At 41.5% G+C, this 16,615-nt stretch overlaps 1 protein-coding gene across 2 annotated transcripts; it reads left to right on the top strand.

Annotated features, from left to right (window-relative positions):
• The first annotated feature begins 1,040 nt into the window (after positions 1 to 1,040).
• On the top strand, positions 1,041 to 12,587 carry MRPL23 (mitochondrial ribosomal protein L23). 2 transcript variants are annotated; one of them, XM_090140583.1, is made up of 5 exons: positions 1,041 to 1,140; positions 1,296 to 1,418; positions 2,590 to 2,672; positions 4,390 to 4,463; positions 12,245 to 12,587. In XM_090140583.1, the coding sequence occupies exons 2-5, from the start codon at positions 1,354 to 1,356 to the stop codon at positions 12,404 to 12,406; spliced, it is 384 nt and encodes a 127-aa protein (XP_089996709.1). In that variant the 5' UTR covers positions 1,041 to 1,140; positions 1,296 to 1,353; the 3' UTR covers positions 12,407 to 12,587. The 2 variants fall into 2 exon arrangements, with proteins under 2 accessions (XP_089996709.1, XP_089996710.1); XM_090140584.1 differs by having other exon boundaries at positions 1,110 to 1,211.
• Positions 12,588 to 16,615: the final 4,028 nt, after the last annotated feature.

Genomic DNA, 16,615 nt, shown 5'->3' with positions numbered 1-16,615 from the left:
CAGTTGAGTGATGTCTTGTATTTTACTTAATGGAAACTAAGGGTTAAACCAAATGCTTATCTAGTAATATTTGACCTGGCTCTGCAAATGGGAATGAGGTTCAATATCATCAACCAAGAACCAGGACTCAGGGCCAGATTTACAGCCTCTATGTAGGCAGATAAGAAAACCCAGCTCTGTTCTGAGGGAGCTTATAATCTTTATGCCTGTCTGGAATCCAAATGCAGTTGAAGCAGACTTAAAAATGTGAGTGATGAAAGGAATCAAAGACTTGTGTGTGGGGAAATGAATCCACAGAAGTAGTAGCTTTCAGCACATGGCATTTCTTAAATGCAGATGTCGCAGCACAGCAACAGAGCACTCTTAACTCAAATATTACGCTGAAATGTTTATTGAGGCAGTTAATCAACATATAGTATTGAAATCCAATGAGGAGACACAGAACAGTTGCTAAAAAATGTGGGTTTTGAGCCATTGTGTAGAGTTGCTCTCCTCACCAGCCTTGGAGGCACTTCATTGGAAGGAAGCCTACTAGAGGTTTCCCACCTGGTTTACTACTTTTAGTAGGAACTTTTAGTGCCAGCTTACGTTCTCTGGCTCGCATACATGCTGCAGTGACCACTGAGGAAAAGAAAATCACAGCTGCCATCAAGACAGCGGGACAGACACCCAGTAGGTTTTAGAAAGCCTTGCTGTGGTGGTAGGGCTAGTAAAAATGACCCTGTTATGGCCATCCCATAAGTGAGAAGTGACATTTCAGGTTGAGCACTAGACAAAATCTCTTCTCAGAAGGAACGGCAGGGCATCAGAACAGGCTGCCCAGGGAGGTGGTGGAGTCGCTGTCCCTGGAGCTGTCTGAGAGCCGTGGAGATGCGGCACTGAGGGATGCGGTCAGTGGGTGTAGGGGGGATGGTCGGACTAGGTGATCTCAGTGGTCTTTTCTAACCTTAACGATTCTACGGTAAGAGCTGCCCTCCAACCGCCAACTGCACACCGTGCACGGGCCGGGCTTGTGAATGAGCGCCGCTGTGGCTGTAGAGGGCAGCCTTGAGAGGAGTGCCAACGCAGAAGCGCCGACTCCCACCCTGTCACCGCTCCTCCGCGCCAGCAGGGGGCGCCAGCGGCGGCGTTCTCCCCCCGGTACGCCGCTCTGTGGTAGCAGCACTTCCGGGCCGGGCGGCGGCCATGGCGGCGGGCGGCAAGAAGGCCGTGTGAGCAGGCTGGGCGGTGCGGGGATGGGGTTAGCGGTGTGGTAATGCCGCTCGGTTGCTTATCGGGCCTTCTTCTCCCCTCAGGTACCCCTTGTTCCAGCTGGGCGGCCCCCAGTTGCGAATTTTCCGCCCCAACTTCTTCATGTTGGCGGTGCGGCCCGGCGTGCCGCAGCCTGAGGACACCGTGCAGTTCCGCGTCTCCATGGAGTGAGTGCGGGCGGAGGGCGGCACGTCGGCCCAGGGAGCGAACGGCTCCCCGTCTGCTTTGTCCAACCTGCTGCTCTTTACGTGCCTGTGGGGTGAGGGCGAGGGACTGGAAGGAGCGGTCCTTGAGAGCAGCCCTGCAGAGAAGGACCTGGGGGTCTTGGTAGATGAAAAGCTTAATTGAGCCAGCAGTGTGCCCTTGCAGCTCGGAAAGCAAATGGTATCCTGGGCTCCATCTTTGATGGGGTGGCAAGCAGGGGCAGGGAGGTGATTGTTCCCTTCTACTCTGCTCTTGTGAGACCCCATCTGGAATACTGCGTCCAGGTCTGGAGCCCCCAGTACAAAAAAGACAGGGAGCTGTTGGAGAGGGTCCAGAGGAGAGCCATGAAGATGATCAGGGGACTGCAGCACCTCCCCTGTGAAGACATCCTGAGGGAGCTGGGCTTGTTCAGCCTGGAGAAAAGAAGGCTGCAGGGTGACCTCATTGCAGCCTTTCAGTACCTAAAGGGAGCCTACAAACAGGAGGGGAATCAGCTCTTTGAAAGGGTTGATAACTACAGGACAAGGGGAAATGGTTTTAAGTTGAGGGAGGGAAGATCTAGGTTGGATGTCATGGGGATGTTCTTCACAGAGAGAGTGATGAGGTGCTGGGACAGGCTGCCCAGAGAGGTTGTGGATGCCCTGTCCCTGGAGGTGTTCAAGGCCAGATTGGATGGGGCCCTGGGCAGCCTGGTCTAGTATTAAATGTGGAGGTTGGTGGCCCTGCATGTGGCAGGGGGGTTGGAGATTCATGATCCTTGAGGTCCCTTCCAACCGTGGCCATTCTGTGATTGTGGTGGGGCTGAAGGAAGGGCCTTCTGAGTGCTGGAGCTTCCAAAGTAGCTGAATGCAGAACATCCTGCACGTTTTTACTGCTGAAGCTACAGAGAATAAAGTGTTTACAACTGTTGCAGTTTATTGTTATGAGTTGCTCCAGCAGTATATGGTTTATGTTGAGTTTATACTCCTGTGCATTGAATCTACTTTGGTTTGGATAAAGGGGAAGCCAAATTTATCCCTCTGGCTCTGTTTGGAGTTTAGTTAAATATTTATACTTTTGCTTTTTTCTTTCCCTGTAGTTAAATATTCATACTTCTGCTTCTTTCTTCCCCCAAAATACTGTCTCCTTGCTTAGAATGACAAAAGTGGATATCAGGAATTACCTTGAGAAAATCTATAATGTGCCAGTAGCTGCTGTGAGGACCAGGATACAGTACGGTAAGTGCAGTTGAACAATTCAAAGGGGTGGTTACCCCTTGCTCATCTGTTTATTTGTTCCTTAAAATAAGTATGTGCCACTTCACATTTGAATGCTTTGTTTAGATTAGAACATCAGCTTTTTCTTTTAAAAACTTAATTAAAAAGACTTAAAATCTTGACTGTTTTCTGACTTGTACCAAATGCTTTGGTACCATTTCTTTGTGAAGACCAGTGGGTGTTTCACTCACTTCAGAAGGAGCTGCTTCATGAGTTTACCTAACTTGTAGAGAGGAGGTGTTATGGTCTGACAAAGGCCAGACTGTGTAGAGGGAAAAAATACTAATTAGACAAGTAGATAATATCAGAAACACATCTTTACATTTTTTTCCCCTTGTAGTTGCCACACTTCTGTTGTAGATTTGTATGCATTCACTTATTGTGTTTCTTCACTACACTGCACTTGTACAAAAAATAAAAAAAAGAAACAAAAAAACCCAAATGAACACAAAAAACCCCACAAAGAAACAAAGTGTTCAAAAAAAACAACTTCCCCTCCCCCCCACAAAAAAAACAGAAAAAAAAAAATCACAAACAACAGCAAAAAATATTCCTAGTTTTGCTGAACTCACACTTGGTGCACTCTTCTCCAATTGAGCTAGGCTAGGATTATGTACAATCAGATTCACATATGAATGCTTCCTTTTGCAGTGCATCTCTGAATGCATTTTGTATGCTGTACAAAGTCAGGAATACCATTTTTATGTCATGCATGTTTTTGATTAGCAGGTAGCTAATTAATCACATGGACTGAAACGTCTTTGGCTGGATTCTTCTTTTTCATGCACTGACAGGAAAGGAATTGATTGATGTGTTTCTAATCCCAAGAGCAGGGGCAATTTTTAAAAAGGCATGGAGTAAAATGGGCTGTAATAGTGAAAAATGGAGAATGAAAGATAAAGCATCAAGAGAAGGTTGTAAAACTCAGAACACTGGAAGAATAGAAGGAAAGCAAAGATCATCTGCAATGTGCCTATGTAAAAACTAAAGTCTTAATACCAGAAACATTCAATTTCCAACAGCACTGAAAAATCTTTTTGCTCGTCCTTGTAATCTTGTTTTGTTCCTCATTACTTATGTTTTTAATATGTGTATAGTCAAGGATAGAAGAGGAGAGGTTTAGTTGTCTCATAATTCAAGAGCTTTAATTCTCTTATATGCAGGGAGTAAAATGAACTTCTGAACACAACTTGCATAAAGTGAAAATGCTTTATTTTGTTTTGTTGGTTTTTTTTGGGTATGGAGTGTAATTTGTCTGATTTGTTTGACAATAGATTATTCTCATTAGCTGAGCAGTAAAAATTGACCAGTCTGAAGCTGCTCAGTGGTCATTTCCTCATTATTTGACTGAAGCTGTTAATATTGGGAGGGCAGTTTGTTTCTCCTGGCCCTCTACTTAGAAGAATTTCCACTTTTCTGCTTTGCAAAATTTGTGTTGTGACCATGAAAGTATGTCAGCAGTTTCAGTCTGGTCTCCTCTCTTTACATGTGAGCAGTGTTTACCAGCTTCAGTACATTCTAGTAATTAAGATACTACTGTGGAGTATGTATGTTGATATTGGAGGAATAAGAGGAATCTTAAAAAATCAAGATTGGTGAAGTCCTCCCCCTTCAGCCTGCTCTTGCTTTCGGGTACTTGGAAGTCCTGTGTAGTTACAGATGGGCTTCTATTCTGCAGGTGCAAACAACAAGAGAAACCATAAGAATCAGAGAGTGAAGAAGCCAGATTACAAGGTCGCCTACGTACAGCTGGTGAGTTAACATGGATGCTTGAAGGGATAGAAGAAGGAGCTGCTAATCAGCCAAGCTGGAAGTAATTCTTAGTGAATTGTCCAGTTGGCTGGCTATTTCTTCCAATCCTCTAATGTAGATGTGTTTTTTTTCTTAATGTGTTCCAGAATGTATAAAGACATTTGATGACTTAGTTGAAAAACAAATTCAAACAAAATTTTAGTTCTCAAGTCTCATTTTTGTCTGAGGCTTCTATGTAAGTTATGGCCTGATGTCATACAGTGCTTCTTTGCCAGTGAGTTTCATACTGACGCTGTACTCTGGAAAGTTCATGACTTGTGTGGTTGATTGCTGAAATGTCCAGTAAGTAAAAGAATATATTGTAAGGATGGGGAACTTTTTATTAAAGCTCTTTGGATCTCAGAGAAGACTAAAGCATATTCCCTGAGGAGCTTTTAGTCATGTCTAGTAAGTGTGCTTTGTGGCTAAAGTGGGTTCTAAAACGTATGTTGGTTGCCCAGTGGAAAAGGAGCTTCATGTTCTTATGAGTTTCTTTCGTAACAGGAGCGCATTGTAGTTCAGATTTCTCTTGGGCTTACCTGGCTACAAGGAAAAAAGAAATGCCACCCATGAAAGAAAAACCTTTCACATACCAAAATTACATTAAAGGAATGCTATTTATGGTTGTAAAACCATAAGTTCAAAGTTGTTGTTGGCAACACAACCTCAATATTACTCTGTCCTGGGACACTGAGTTAGTGTGGGGGAGCATTGCGTGGTCTTACAGTTTAAAGATTGTGTAAGAATTCACGCGGACTTGTAATGAAATGAAAGATGCACAGACAATGGGAAATAACAATATTTATTTTTTAATTGTTCAGACTTGACGTGGTCTTAGAAGTTTTCCTTTGAGCCCCTTTTAAGAAGGAATGTGAAAGGAACATTGAGAATTCTGTTATTTGTAGGCAGCCCTTATCTATAAAAGAACAGCATGAAATGCAGCGTTAGTAGAAAGTAACAGTTTTATGTTTATATGAGGACCAACCTTCATTTACTGTGGTGGAGTTGAAGGCAAACACCTCTGGATGAAGGCTTGTGTTTTGATGACAAAGAAAACGTGCCTTTTTCAAGAAAGAGTCTCTGATTTGTTGGACAGATTCTCCCTCTCGGAGGGAAGGCTATTGTCTGTGCAAAGTTTTTGTCTGCAAGAGATTAGGTATGACTAATATATTAAGAACACGGCTGAGGAATTGAATGTCAGGAGTAATTTTGTCTTACGAGCTACTTTCTGTGGATGATGCTCCTTAGTAGGTAATTGGAGGCACTTTCTATTGTCACAGCTTCTTGGTGGTGATGGCTGTGCTTTTGGAGTCTTGTTTCCTAAAACTGAAGCAGATGTGCATCTCTAGTGAACCTTAGTTCTCCAATTTTACTTGTCTGTGTTTAAATACAGTCTTGTTTCTGTGTCTGCACAATCAAGAACTGGCGTAGTCTGCAACCCACAGACAAATTCAGGGGGAAAGAATGGAAAGCAAAATGTTGTATTTCTGTGGAAAGCCACTCATTTAAGACAGTTCCCATGTGCATTCATTTCAGGTTAAATTTCTGAGATCAGAATGGTTGTCATCACTGTATGCATAACTGCAGTGTGATGGGGAATTACGTGGTGTAGTACTGGAAGCAGTTGTATACCAATAGTGCTGGGAATTGCTCTCTAGCCCCTATTTTGTCTGCTGGGCAAATTGCCCTGTGCAGACTCTGTGGTAGTATTGCTGAGAAGCATTCCTGGTTCCTGAAAAAGTAGCCCTTGGTATCCAACGGTATCATTCTAAGTTTGTATAGAATGCTGTGTTTTCACCTGTGCCATGAATGGAGTTAGGGATTCACCTTTAAGTTTTTGTTGTGCAGCATCCTAGGTGAGGAAACTGACCTTTTAAGTAAATGTCTGCATGCTCTCCCTTCACCTCATTCCTGGGCTCTTTGCTGTTTTTTCTTCTGTTGTCGTTGTCTGTGAATTCTAATCTTTAGGTTTGTCTTTTTATTCCTTTTTTTTTTTTTTTTTCCATTTGTTTGCTTTTCATCACTATTTCTGGTGTCTCAGACAGTGAGCTCCCAGTTCTGTGTTCACACCAGCTTTAAATGCTGGGTGAGGCCAGGAAGCCAGCGTTGTTTCTGAAATGGAAGGTTTTGCCTTCATTCTCATTCACAGTATGATTCAGGCCAAAACAGGCCCTATGCAGTCCATTGTTAGTATCTGCCTAATTTAGAAAAGTGTGGTAACCACTGTAAAATCCTTTTTTAATGAGAATTATTTTGCATCTGCAGTGAGTCAGAGTAGCAGGGCTTTCCCACCATTTTTACCAGCTGTGTTTTCTCTCATTAATCCAGTTTCAAGTTAAAACTGCTTATGACTGGAAAAATAACTTGTTTTTGGAAGGACTTGGGTTGGTCTTCGTGTTGCCCACTAGGTGGAAGTATTGCACTTCCCAGTGAGATTTCCTAGCCGCTCTTGCATGGTTTACCTGAATGAAATGGAGCATATTTCTCATGACTGCTTTTGCTTGTTCGCTTCATAAAACATGATCTTATGTGTTCCAGCACAATGTGCATATCCATTAACTTACTGCAAATGTCTCAAAGGTGGAAAGTCATAGTTGATACACCCTTAAGTGTCACAATAGTGCCCCAGCTGCTCCACATAGAATCATAGAATCATCAAGGCTGGAAAAGACCTTCAATGTAAGAATTGTTGTCCTTTCTTTTCCAAATACTATTTCTTGGAGATTCAGAGCTGTTTACTTTATTCTCAGGCTGTAACTGGACAAATACATATCAGTCCAAGCATAATATTTTCACACTAAAAAAATACCTCAAATCATAGAAGGCTGTGGATCAACAATATCTTGCCATTCCAGACTCTGCCTGCCTTTTTTTCCCTTCTGGAATGTGGTGAGAAAGGTTTAAGTTGGAGATTTTTGCTTTTGCTATCAAATCCTACTTTTTAATGCTAATTTATTTTTTTTTAACAGAAATGAAATCTATCTGTGTTTGCCAAATAACTAAAGCAACAACCTTTTATGTGATGAAATTATAACTATCCTAATGTTACTTAAAAGAACTAAGAGAAAAAAAAAAAAAGAAGCCACTGGTAAACTTTACAGTTACATCAACATCATGGAAATTAAAAAAAAACAACAACATCCCCTCCTCCTCCTTCACTGTTCTCACTGTTTAGCTCAGCAGGTGTTAGCACCCGTGGGAGCCCAACTGTAGACAAGCCTCTGGAATCCAGACCTATTTTTAATTAAACCTGTTTTGAGAAATCTAATGGAGATGGCTGTAAAAAGGAGTCTGACCTTGTCAACATTAGGACTAACACCTATTTAGCTACATGAATGATGGCACCGGTGGGAACATTTTTGCAAATGCTTTCTCCTTAAACCCTGCCTACTGTGTCCAGTACATTCTTAGTAATTAACCCATTTGCACATCAGATGTGACATGTAATGAATTCAGAGGAAACTTGGAAGCACTGTTAGCTGTACTATTCCTGTGTGGGCTTTGAAGCTGTTTCTGCGTGCTGTTTTTTCCATACATTTTAATATCAGGATGTTACCATGTGCAATAGTAGGAGAATTGTTGAAATGCACTGGATTATTAAACTTAACTGCATTTGCTGCTACTGCTGGACTGAGTCCCGTGCTGTTGGGAGTCCAACATTTTTTTAGTTAATGATACTATAAACATCACTTTTCTACTAATTCTGAAGGACAGTAGTAAGTGCTTCAGAAGACCTCACAGTTGTTTACATGAGCAGTGTTTGCTGCGTCATTCCTACATAATAATATCTTTGTTGACCTCCTTTTCCTAAACTTTTGAAGGGACTCAAAGGTCAGAAAAGTACAAGTGAGTTTGTGCTGGATAATCCTTCCAGCAATTTTCTGACATGAGGCTCAGCAGTGGAAAGGCTAACACTTGACTTCATAGGCCTAATTATGGTCACTTAACCTCCCATTAAAATGAATGGGGGCAATTTGTACCACTTGATGTTGTAACTCCTTCTACAAACTCAGGGAGCAAGGTGTGTTTTCACCCTTTGTAACCACTAAGACTTGAAATGTAAGTTAAAAATCTATTTTCAATGTTTAGGTCGCTTGTTATCTTGAAAGATGTTAGTATGTAATGAATGAATAAAGACTCTGTAGATAAATCAGTTTTACGTTGGGGTAAAGCTGAAACGAAGATTAGATTTGTGCAGGAGAAAAGTTGAATGTTTCCCAATTCTGTAATCTAAACAGAGGACCACACATCTCACTTGTGTACAACCTCAGAATTCCTAGGAAGAAGGGAGGTTTCTGGGAGGACCCTAAATTAAGAATACCAACGTGTAAAAACATCACACTGACTTATTTTTTTAGGTACTTTTGTAATGCTTCTATGACTTCACTGCTTTATTTATTTATTCTTTAACATTTTAAGGCCTCATATGAGGGGATGTGGAGGGAGAGCTTATCCTGACAGACTCCAAAGATATCACCTCACATTGGTACAGTGTCAGTAAAACAACTTTTTCACCATCCAATTCCAAGACAAACTAAATTATCTGAGCAAAATTGCCTTTTTTTTTTTTTTTTTTTTTTTTTTTTGTCAGTGTCTGTCTTTTTTACAGTGTTTTCTTTTAGCAAAACTGTCAGATAGGAGGGTGTTCTCACTTTCTCCCACTTTCCCTGTGCTTCCGACTGAGGTAACCATGCTGGCAGAAGTTCTACAGGAAGACCAGATCTTAGCTTTTTTAGAGTCCATGTCAGTTTATGAATTTCAGTAAATCAGTGAAAGGGAAGACCTCACTTAAATGGCTTACAAAAGGTAAAATGCTGAACGAATATAAGGTTTGCATCCTGGTTGGATATGCCAGTAGTTCTCATTCTGACAGTTTGGAAAATCCTTGCTCTGAGGAACTAAGTATTCTGTTGTTTGCTTTATTTTGGTTAGGATTTCATTTACCGTATAGCTTTGCTGTATAGAAGGGAAAACTTTTTCAAAGGAAAATGTATATCTGAAGCAGGATTGCGTAAAGGAATGAGGATGCCTCTATTTCTTTGGTAGACATTGTTTTGAGAAAGTGGCATATGAGCTGAAACATTGGTGGCCTCTGGCACCGTGTTGAAGATACACCAAATATAAATACGCCTGGATAGACTCTCAACACATTCTGTAAGCTGATGCCTCTTGGTATTTTTGAGATTTTGAAATACCCAAGATACAGGCTTCTTTTGAAAACTAGCTACTGAGCATGCACTATAGCCATTTTTCATACAGCTTTCATCACTGCAGAGTCTTACAGTGCAGTATTACTGCATAGTATTGTTACTTAAGATTTATCAACCTTCAGTTCTCAGGGTGTAATGTCTTGGCTGTTTCGAATCGTGTCTGGCTGCCAGCCAAAATCAGAATTTCTTCACAAAACAAGAGCTGGAAAGAGCCAACTTGTCTGTGCTGATTTTGATTTATTAAAAGACTCCAGATACAGATTGACATTTTTCAGCTCAATATTTGACTTTCACCAGCCTTGAAATGGGAACTGTGAGCGCTTTGATAAACAGCTGAAAGGTTTGCCTGGTTTCACTACACCCTCTTTGCGTATCTTTTTAAATTTTTTATTCCCTCTTTTAAAAATAATAACTGTTCTGCAGTGCTTAGTGAATTACCAGGAATGTTGTTAGTATGCTTTAAGGACAACTTTCCTTCATTTGCCAATAAGAGAAGTGCTTTGGTGTTGGAAGCATACCAGAATGGAAGTGCTGCATAACAAGAACCCCTTACTACAGTGTTACCAGTATGAACAGTTCTCACATTTTCAGTGTAGGTGGTATGCCTGCCATGTTATTCTGAATTGTTTTCCAATGTGTTTTACTAAAATGGCTTCCTCTCCAGGATGGATGAGTCCTTAGAATCAGAACCTTATCTGTTCTATAGGTACAGTGGGGCTGAGCAACCTGCTTGCAGTACAGTTTAAAACACAGTAATTTCTTGTACTGTAAACAAATTCTTTTCCAAATGCATCTTGGGCAGCCCTTGGCCTCAAGGGTGTTTGCTGCTGATCCCACTGCAGGAAGAATTTCAGTAGGCTACAGCTTTGGGATTGTTCAAGGACACTGATAACACCTATTTCTGTACCTCATATGGAACTATGCTTCAGTTGTCTTGGACAGCTATTAAAAGCATACCTGTTGGTAATTGAAAGGTACAAAAGAGTTGAAACTCCCGAGTGTACGTCGTGGAAAGGAAAACCATGATTTGTTCCAGTTGATCTTATCCAGGCTAGAATCTAGGAAGGAGCAATGTACACAGCAGCTCCCTTGTTGTTTTTGTAGTATGGTCAGGCTCTTAGGAAACCCCCAAGAAGTATGCACTAGAAAAACAACTGGAGCATTGCTGGGTATGAGTTGATATTTCCTAGATTCTAGTCTGGATAAGTTCAACTGGGATAAGTCATGGTTTTTCTTTCCAAAACGTATGCTTGAGGTTTAAATTCTTTCACACCTGTAAATGACCCTGTTGAGTGCATATGGCTAAATGGAACATAACATACATTCAACAGGGTCAGGGACACGGTGGCAGGTTTTTGTTTTTTTTTAATTTAATTATATCATATTTTTGATCCCAGAATGTAGTATAGATGGCTGTGTTGTGGAAGGTCATTTCATCTCCTTTGTGGAGCTGTTTCTCAATTGTGCTTCTGATTCAGTTATGTTTATTGCACAAACGTAAAGACTAGATGATCTGAAAAAACTGTTTTCATCCGAGGCAATTAAATGCTATTGTTGAGATTTCTGTGTAGTGTTCTGCCAATGAAGTTAATATATGAGAGGATTTGTAGGTGTTTTGGAGAATAATTTTAGAGTTATGAATTATGAGCTATCAGTTATGAGCTTCATTATGCAAAGTCCCATATGGAATGCAAGGGAATGGAAGGGCTGATATTGAGTTTAATGAAGTTGTGCTTAGTGCAAACACCACTAGAAAGCAAGCAGATAATGTTAATGGGATAGAACATTTCCACAGAATAATGGTTTCCTGCTGTTAGATAAAAACCAGAGACCAAGCAAATGTTTATTTTCCAAGTGGGAGACATAGATCTGATGATGATGTTACACTAAAATGACTTGTCTTTTAGGCAGAATGACTGATGCAGATGTAATCACTTTAATCTCATCAGTGATGGATTAGACAGATTGTTCCCACTGTAATTATTTTACACTGTAGACTTTATTCCAGTTGATAAGAGACCTCTGATATCTGTTATTCTGTGTTCCCACATTACACCCTATAATAACAGCTGCTAGATCTGTTCTTTCTGATCCCAGACGAGATTTAAGCAACTACAACCTCTACTTGTATCCTAAGTATTAACATAATGAATGCTTGCTCTGCCATGTATTTCCCTGATGGTGTGACTTTAACAAAATTGCTTATTTTGCTAATCTTGCTTTTACTATATGACTCCTACACCATATCTGAGCTGGCTCAATATCTTTGAAGAGGTGTCTCTCTCCTGACCATTCATTCCATAAAGAAAGTTGCCAGCATCTTAATTTCTGCACAAAGGAGAAGAGGCAGAAAGCTGTTTTTGATGGGAAGGGATAGATGTGTATCTCAGGGAGAGCACTGGAAAGAGGTGCTGGGAGTTAAGGGGTACCCTTTTGCACCAACAGAAATTTCAGGATGGTCTTTGATTGTAATTGTAAGTATATGCGTCGTATCTGTTGCAGAAAGGCTTGACCATTTGTTTTCTCTTTTAGGGTCAAGGGAAAACCTTTCAGTTTCCCAACCTATTTCCAGAGAAAGAAGACTCCGAAGCTGAGGCTTTTGATGACTTCAGGAAAAGGTTCATGGAGAAAGAGCAGCAGAGCCAGAAGGGTGACCCCAGACGAGGTGGAGTCCCCGATTGGTTTGGACTTTGATGCAAGAAGCCAGCTGCCTTTCTTTAGGCCCAGAGGGATTTTAATCAGTAGAACTTGCACTCTTCTCATAATGACTGTGGGTTTATTCCTGAGCAGTGCTTGCTAGTGTGGTTGTTTTTTTTTTTTTTTTCCTGGCTGTTTATGCTTGACTGCCACAAAATGGCCTTAAAGAAATAAAAAGGTAAAATAAATCTTTCTGCATCAGATCTTTCCTCTGAACTTGGGGACTATTTCTGCAATTGTCTGAAATTGCTTGTTGTTTCTGATTGTGAGAGTGTCATGGTACTCACCTTCTTCTTCCTTCCACAGGTCATTTGAGTTTGGGAGGCATTTTGTTTCCCAGGATGAGCACTGAATAGAATGTATAAAAGTCATGACAGGACAGCTGAAGTTGGACAAAAATTTGTAGGTAATTAGACTGCAGGCTCAGGACATGTGTTTCCCTTATTGTCAGTCACTGTGTTTTGCTGTCCCATGCATTGCCTTCCTTCCAAAGCTGCCCCATTTCCTGGAGATGTGTGCATGGTCTGATTTCACTCCTCCCTTAATGGCTATGTGGTATTTTGGACATAGGTTCTTTTAGATAGACTTGTGGCTGTGAGTGTGTGTGATCCCCAGAAGCCTTAAGAAGTGGACAAGGGTGGCATACAGTCCTTGCTAGCTGTTGTGCAATGCAGGTAATTGTCTTCTGTGATCAGTCTGCCCCAGGAACATTTAAGGGCTCAGCTGTGCTGATATTCCTTCCCCTGCCCACAGCTACCTTGCAGTGCTGGCAAGAGTCCTGTGTAGACACAGTTGTATTGGCATAAAAACGATTCTGCAATGTAGACTGTTTTGTGCTCTGGACTAGTAAAAAGGCTCTTTTTACTTTACTGGTGCACCTCCCTTTACTTCCAAGTTGTTGGTGCCAGGGCAGTGGTAGAACTTTTTTAGCCCTTCAAGGCTGCCACGTTCAGGTTTTTCATCTCTTGGTTCTGCAGCTGTTTCTCCTTGCTTTGATGAAGCTATTTTCTCTTTCCCTTTGTCAAGTAACATGCTCTGCTGATGTGTCAGGAACAGCTGGGGAAAAAGGAGTTCTAGGGAGGACTTCATCATGGATAAAAGGAAGGATGTGTTTCTGCAGGCCATTAGGTATAATGCTCGCATGTGCAGGGTTAACTGTATGGTTCATGTTTCCTCAGCTTCTGAATTCTGCCACTTGGAGCAATTGACAGGGTAGTGAATGAGCTCTTGCCTTGAACACATCTACTCAGGTGCTCTCCATTATTATTCCATGTCTGAACTTTTTGTTTGGACAGCTAGCAACGTGTTTATAAGGAAACAGCTGTTCCCCAGAGAGACGATCCAAGTAAGGTTTTATGCACCCCCTTCTGTGCGTTCGTTAGTTGCCTCTTTCCCCCTGCTACATCCTCTCTGCAGAACAGTCTGTCTCCTGCAGTTTGTTGCTTACAGCTTTGGTGTTTCTCCCACCTCCATCTTTATCTAGCATCCAAGGGGGATTGTGCGTGATGATCCATGTAAGTTAGCTGATGCTTAAACAGAGAGATGCTCTCTGAAAGGAGGGAGATAAAGGAGGATTTGCTACTCCTAGCCTGCCAGGAGAGTTACAATAGTAGATGTGGAAAAATACTGAGTTCACTGAAAAAAGTTTTTGTGTTTGGCATATCTGCAAAGCCAACACTTCCAGAGTTTTGTAGTGACATGTAAAACTTAAGGTTAAATCGGGAGCTGGCCTGCAGTTTTGAAGTGTGAGGACTGAATTTGTCTAGGTAAAAGGGTCTCTCTTCTGCTGTATATAGTTTTCCTAGCATTCCCCCCAACCCCTCTTACTTATTTTTTTTTTAAATTAATGGGCTTGTTTTCAAACTTTCACCTCAGTTTGAAGTTGATTCATTCTGGGTCTGAATCTTTGCTTCTACTCTGTAGTGTCACAGAATTTGCTGTTTTTTTCATCACTTTCCTTTGTGTTAGCTTCCAATTTAGGTAACTCCATTTTTACCAACGTGACAGTGAAAAGACAAGAATTCATCTAGTGCTGCCATATAACTTCCTAGCTGATTGGTCAGCCTTGAACAAGCAAAGAGACAGGTATGTGGTAGTTCTGGATAAGTGAGGGTGTATTCCATGTGTTAGGTGTAACAGCAAATTGAGATATTAACCACCAGGCTCTCTGCCTTCTGTGTTGTGGTCTTCGGGAGAGTCACCAGCTTCTGTACTGCCGTTGAGAACTTAGGCTGAGAGAAGTTTATTTTCAGTACCAAATATGCACTAGGCTGAGTGAGCATCAAGTGTTAAAGGCAGGTCTACCGTGCTTTGCTACTCTGATTTCTCCATGGGTGATTAATTTTTAGCTCATGTTCAAAACAGGTTTCTGACTGGAGTGGCACAAAAGGGAAGAAATAGAGAGATGAGTGTACCCATATGTATATGAAGTTGCTACAACCAAATTATGGCAGATACTCGAGCAACTTAAGAGAGAGAACTTATGTTACCAGCTTCCTCTAAAACAGTGTACCTGTGAAATTAAGGTAAGATTAAAAAAAATAAAATTCAAAGTCCCATTTGCTTTGCTGTTCAGATTTCCCAAGGAAGTGTGACTGTAAAGATGCCAAGCCTTTCTCAGTCCTTTGTTGACTAGTGTTTCAGAGGAGGTGCTAGATCTTTATATACGTAGTGTTTCACAAATCCTGTCCCCCACACTGTACAGGTAGGTTAGAAGATAATGGAGATAACACTTGTATATGAAGTCAGGGTTTGTGTCATGAACAGAGAAGCATAGCAGATGAGTGGTGAAGTGAGGTCTCAGAATTATGTGGTTGTGTTGATTAAATTGTGCTCATTCCAGCACATCTTGATGTTCTGGATGATGCAAGGGATCAGCAAATCCTGTGAGGTCACATGTAGCCCTGCTTTCAGTGGTGTCAAGCTGTCCTTGGCAATGTCAGTAGCCATACCTGTGGCCAAGATTTCCGATGTACGCATGAATAACTTCTCCAAGGACCAAAGTAAAGACTTGGTTGAGGCTTTAGTGCAGGAGAAGCCACATCCCCCACTTGGCGTGCACAGCTCTGCAGCTGCTGGCTCCTCTGACGTGCAGGGGAGACGTTTCCCCTTTGTACGTGTACAACCCCCCAAAGAGAGCAACGTGCTGGAACATTCAGTGGATGCGCAATTGCTTGCGTAGGCCACTCTGGTGGAGAAAGGCACCCAGCTATGATGAGAGTTGTTGCAACCATACCATTAACGCTTCAGAGGGAACACACAATTGCTTTTTGTTTACTTGTATTTATTATTTTTCTACATCAAGCCAAAATGAATTGCAGAGACACTGACTTCGTGATGTGATGTCTTTGACATTATAGCTTTGAAATGAGTTTTGCACTGTAGCTCCTGCTCAGTTGGGTGCTAGAGATAGGTTCCTCGTGGATCATGTAAAGAAGAGTGGTTGTGCACAAGAGGCAGGTGACAGAACTCCTGTCTGTTCTAACTATTTGTCACCTAAGCCCTGCTACATGACCTCAGGGAATGGAAATGTTTCTGTTCAAGATATTGTACTAGGAAGGCATGTAGTATAAGTGGTTAGTCTCAGAGTTCCATTTTCTGTGATTAAGCCACCCTGTGTCAAAGATGAAGTGTATCCTGCAGATCAGTGGCTAGTTTTACGGTCTTTGTGCATCATTCCCTCTCTGTTAGGCTACTTAATGGTTAAGAGAAAAGGCTAAATAGAAGAAACTCCATTGTTTGAAGCAAATACAACTTCATTCTGTATCCAGCAAATATTCCATAGCAAATAGCTCTGCACAGTGGAAAGCCAAGTAGCAGGGAGGGTAAATGGCTCACTTTTGTGGACAGATAAGACTGGGAATGGGTAATCTGGAGCTTCACATATCTGCTTCCATATTGGGACTTCCTAATTACACATCTGCCAAAAGAAGAGTATTCAATAGTCTGATCTATTGTTGTCCCACTGTTGCTAAATATTTGAATGGATGAAACAGTGGGAGAATAGCGTTTGCTTGATCCAAAGTTGTCTTGCTGTGGGAAAGTGTTTGTAACTGGAAAACACCTGATCTGTTCAGGTTATCTCAACTATATGAAAAAATCTGAAAAATTATTGAATTTTCACATTGTAAGACAGACTGCTGCTTTTTTAGCAGTTGCCTGTTCATTGGCTTGAAGAGAGAGGTAAAGGTTGGGTATGGGATGTCT

Source organism: Phasianus colchicus, chromosome 5 (genome assembly GCF_987193195.1).
Source record: "Phasianus colchicus chromosome 5, bPhaCol1.hap1.1, whole genome shotgun sequence".
Lineage (NCBI taxonomy): Eukaryota > Metazoa > Chordata > Aves > Galliformes > Phasianidae > Phasianus > Phasianus colchicus.
This window is presented reverse-complemented; position numbering and strand designations above follow the sequence as displayed.

What these genes read in the sequence shown, in the direction of transcription:
- MRPL23 (XM_090140584.1), top strand. Translation starts at nt 1,186, where the DNA reads ATGGCGGCGGGCGGCAAGAAGGCCGT. An exon ending in GAGGACCAGGATACAGTACG is followed by an intron (nt 2,673 to 4,389) that starts GTAAGTGCAGTT and finishes TCTATTCTGCAG; the next exon opens with GTGCAAACAACAAGAGAAAC. An exon ending in AGGTCGCCTACGTACAGCTG is followed by an intron (nt 4,464 to 12,244) that starts GTGAGTTAACAT and finishes TTTCTCTTTTAG; the next exon opens with GGTCAAGGGAAAACCTTTCA.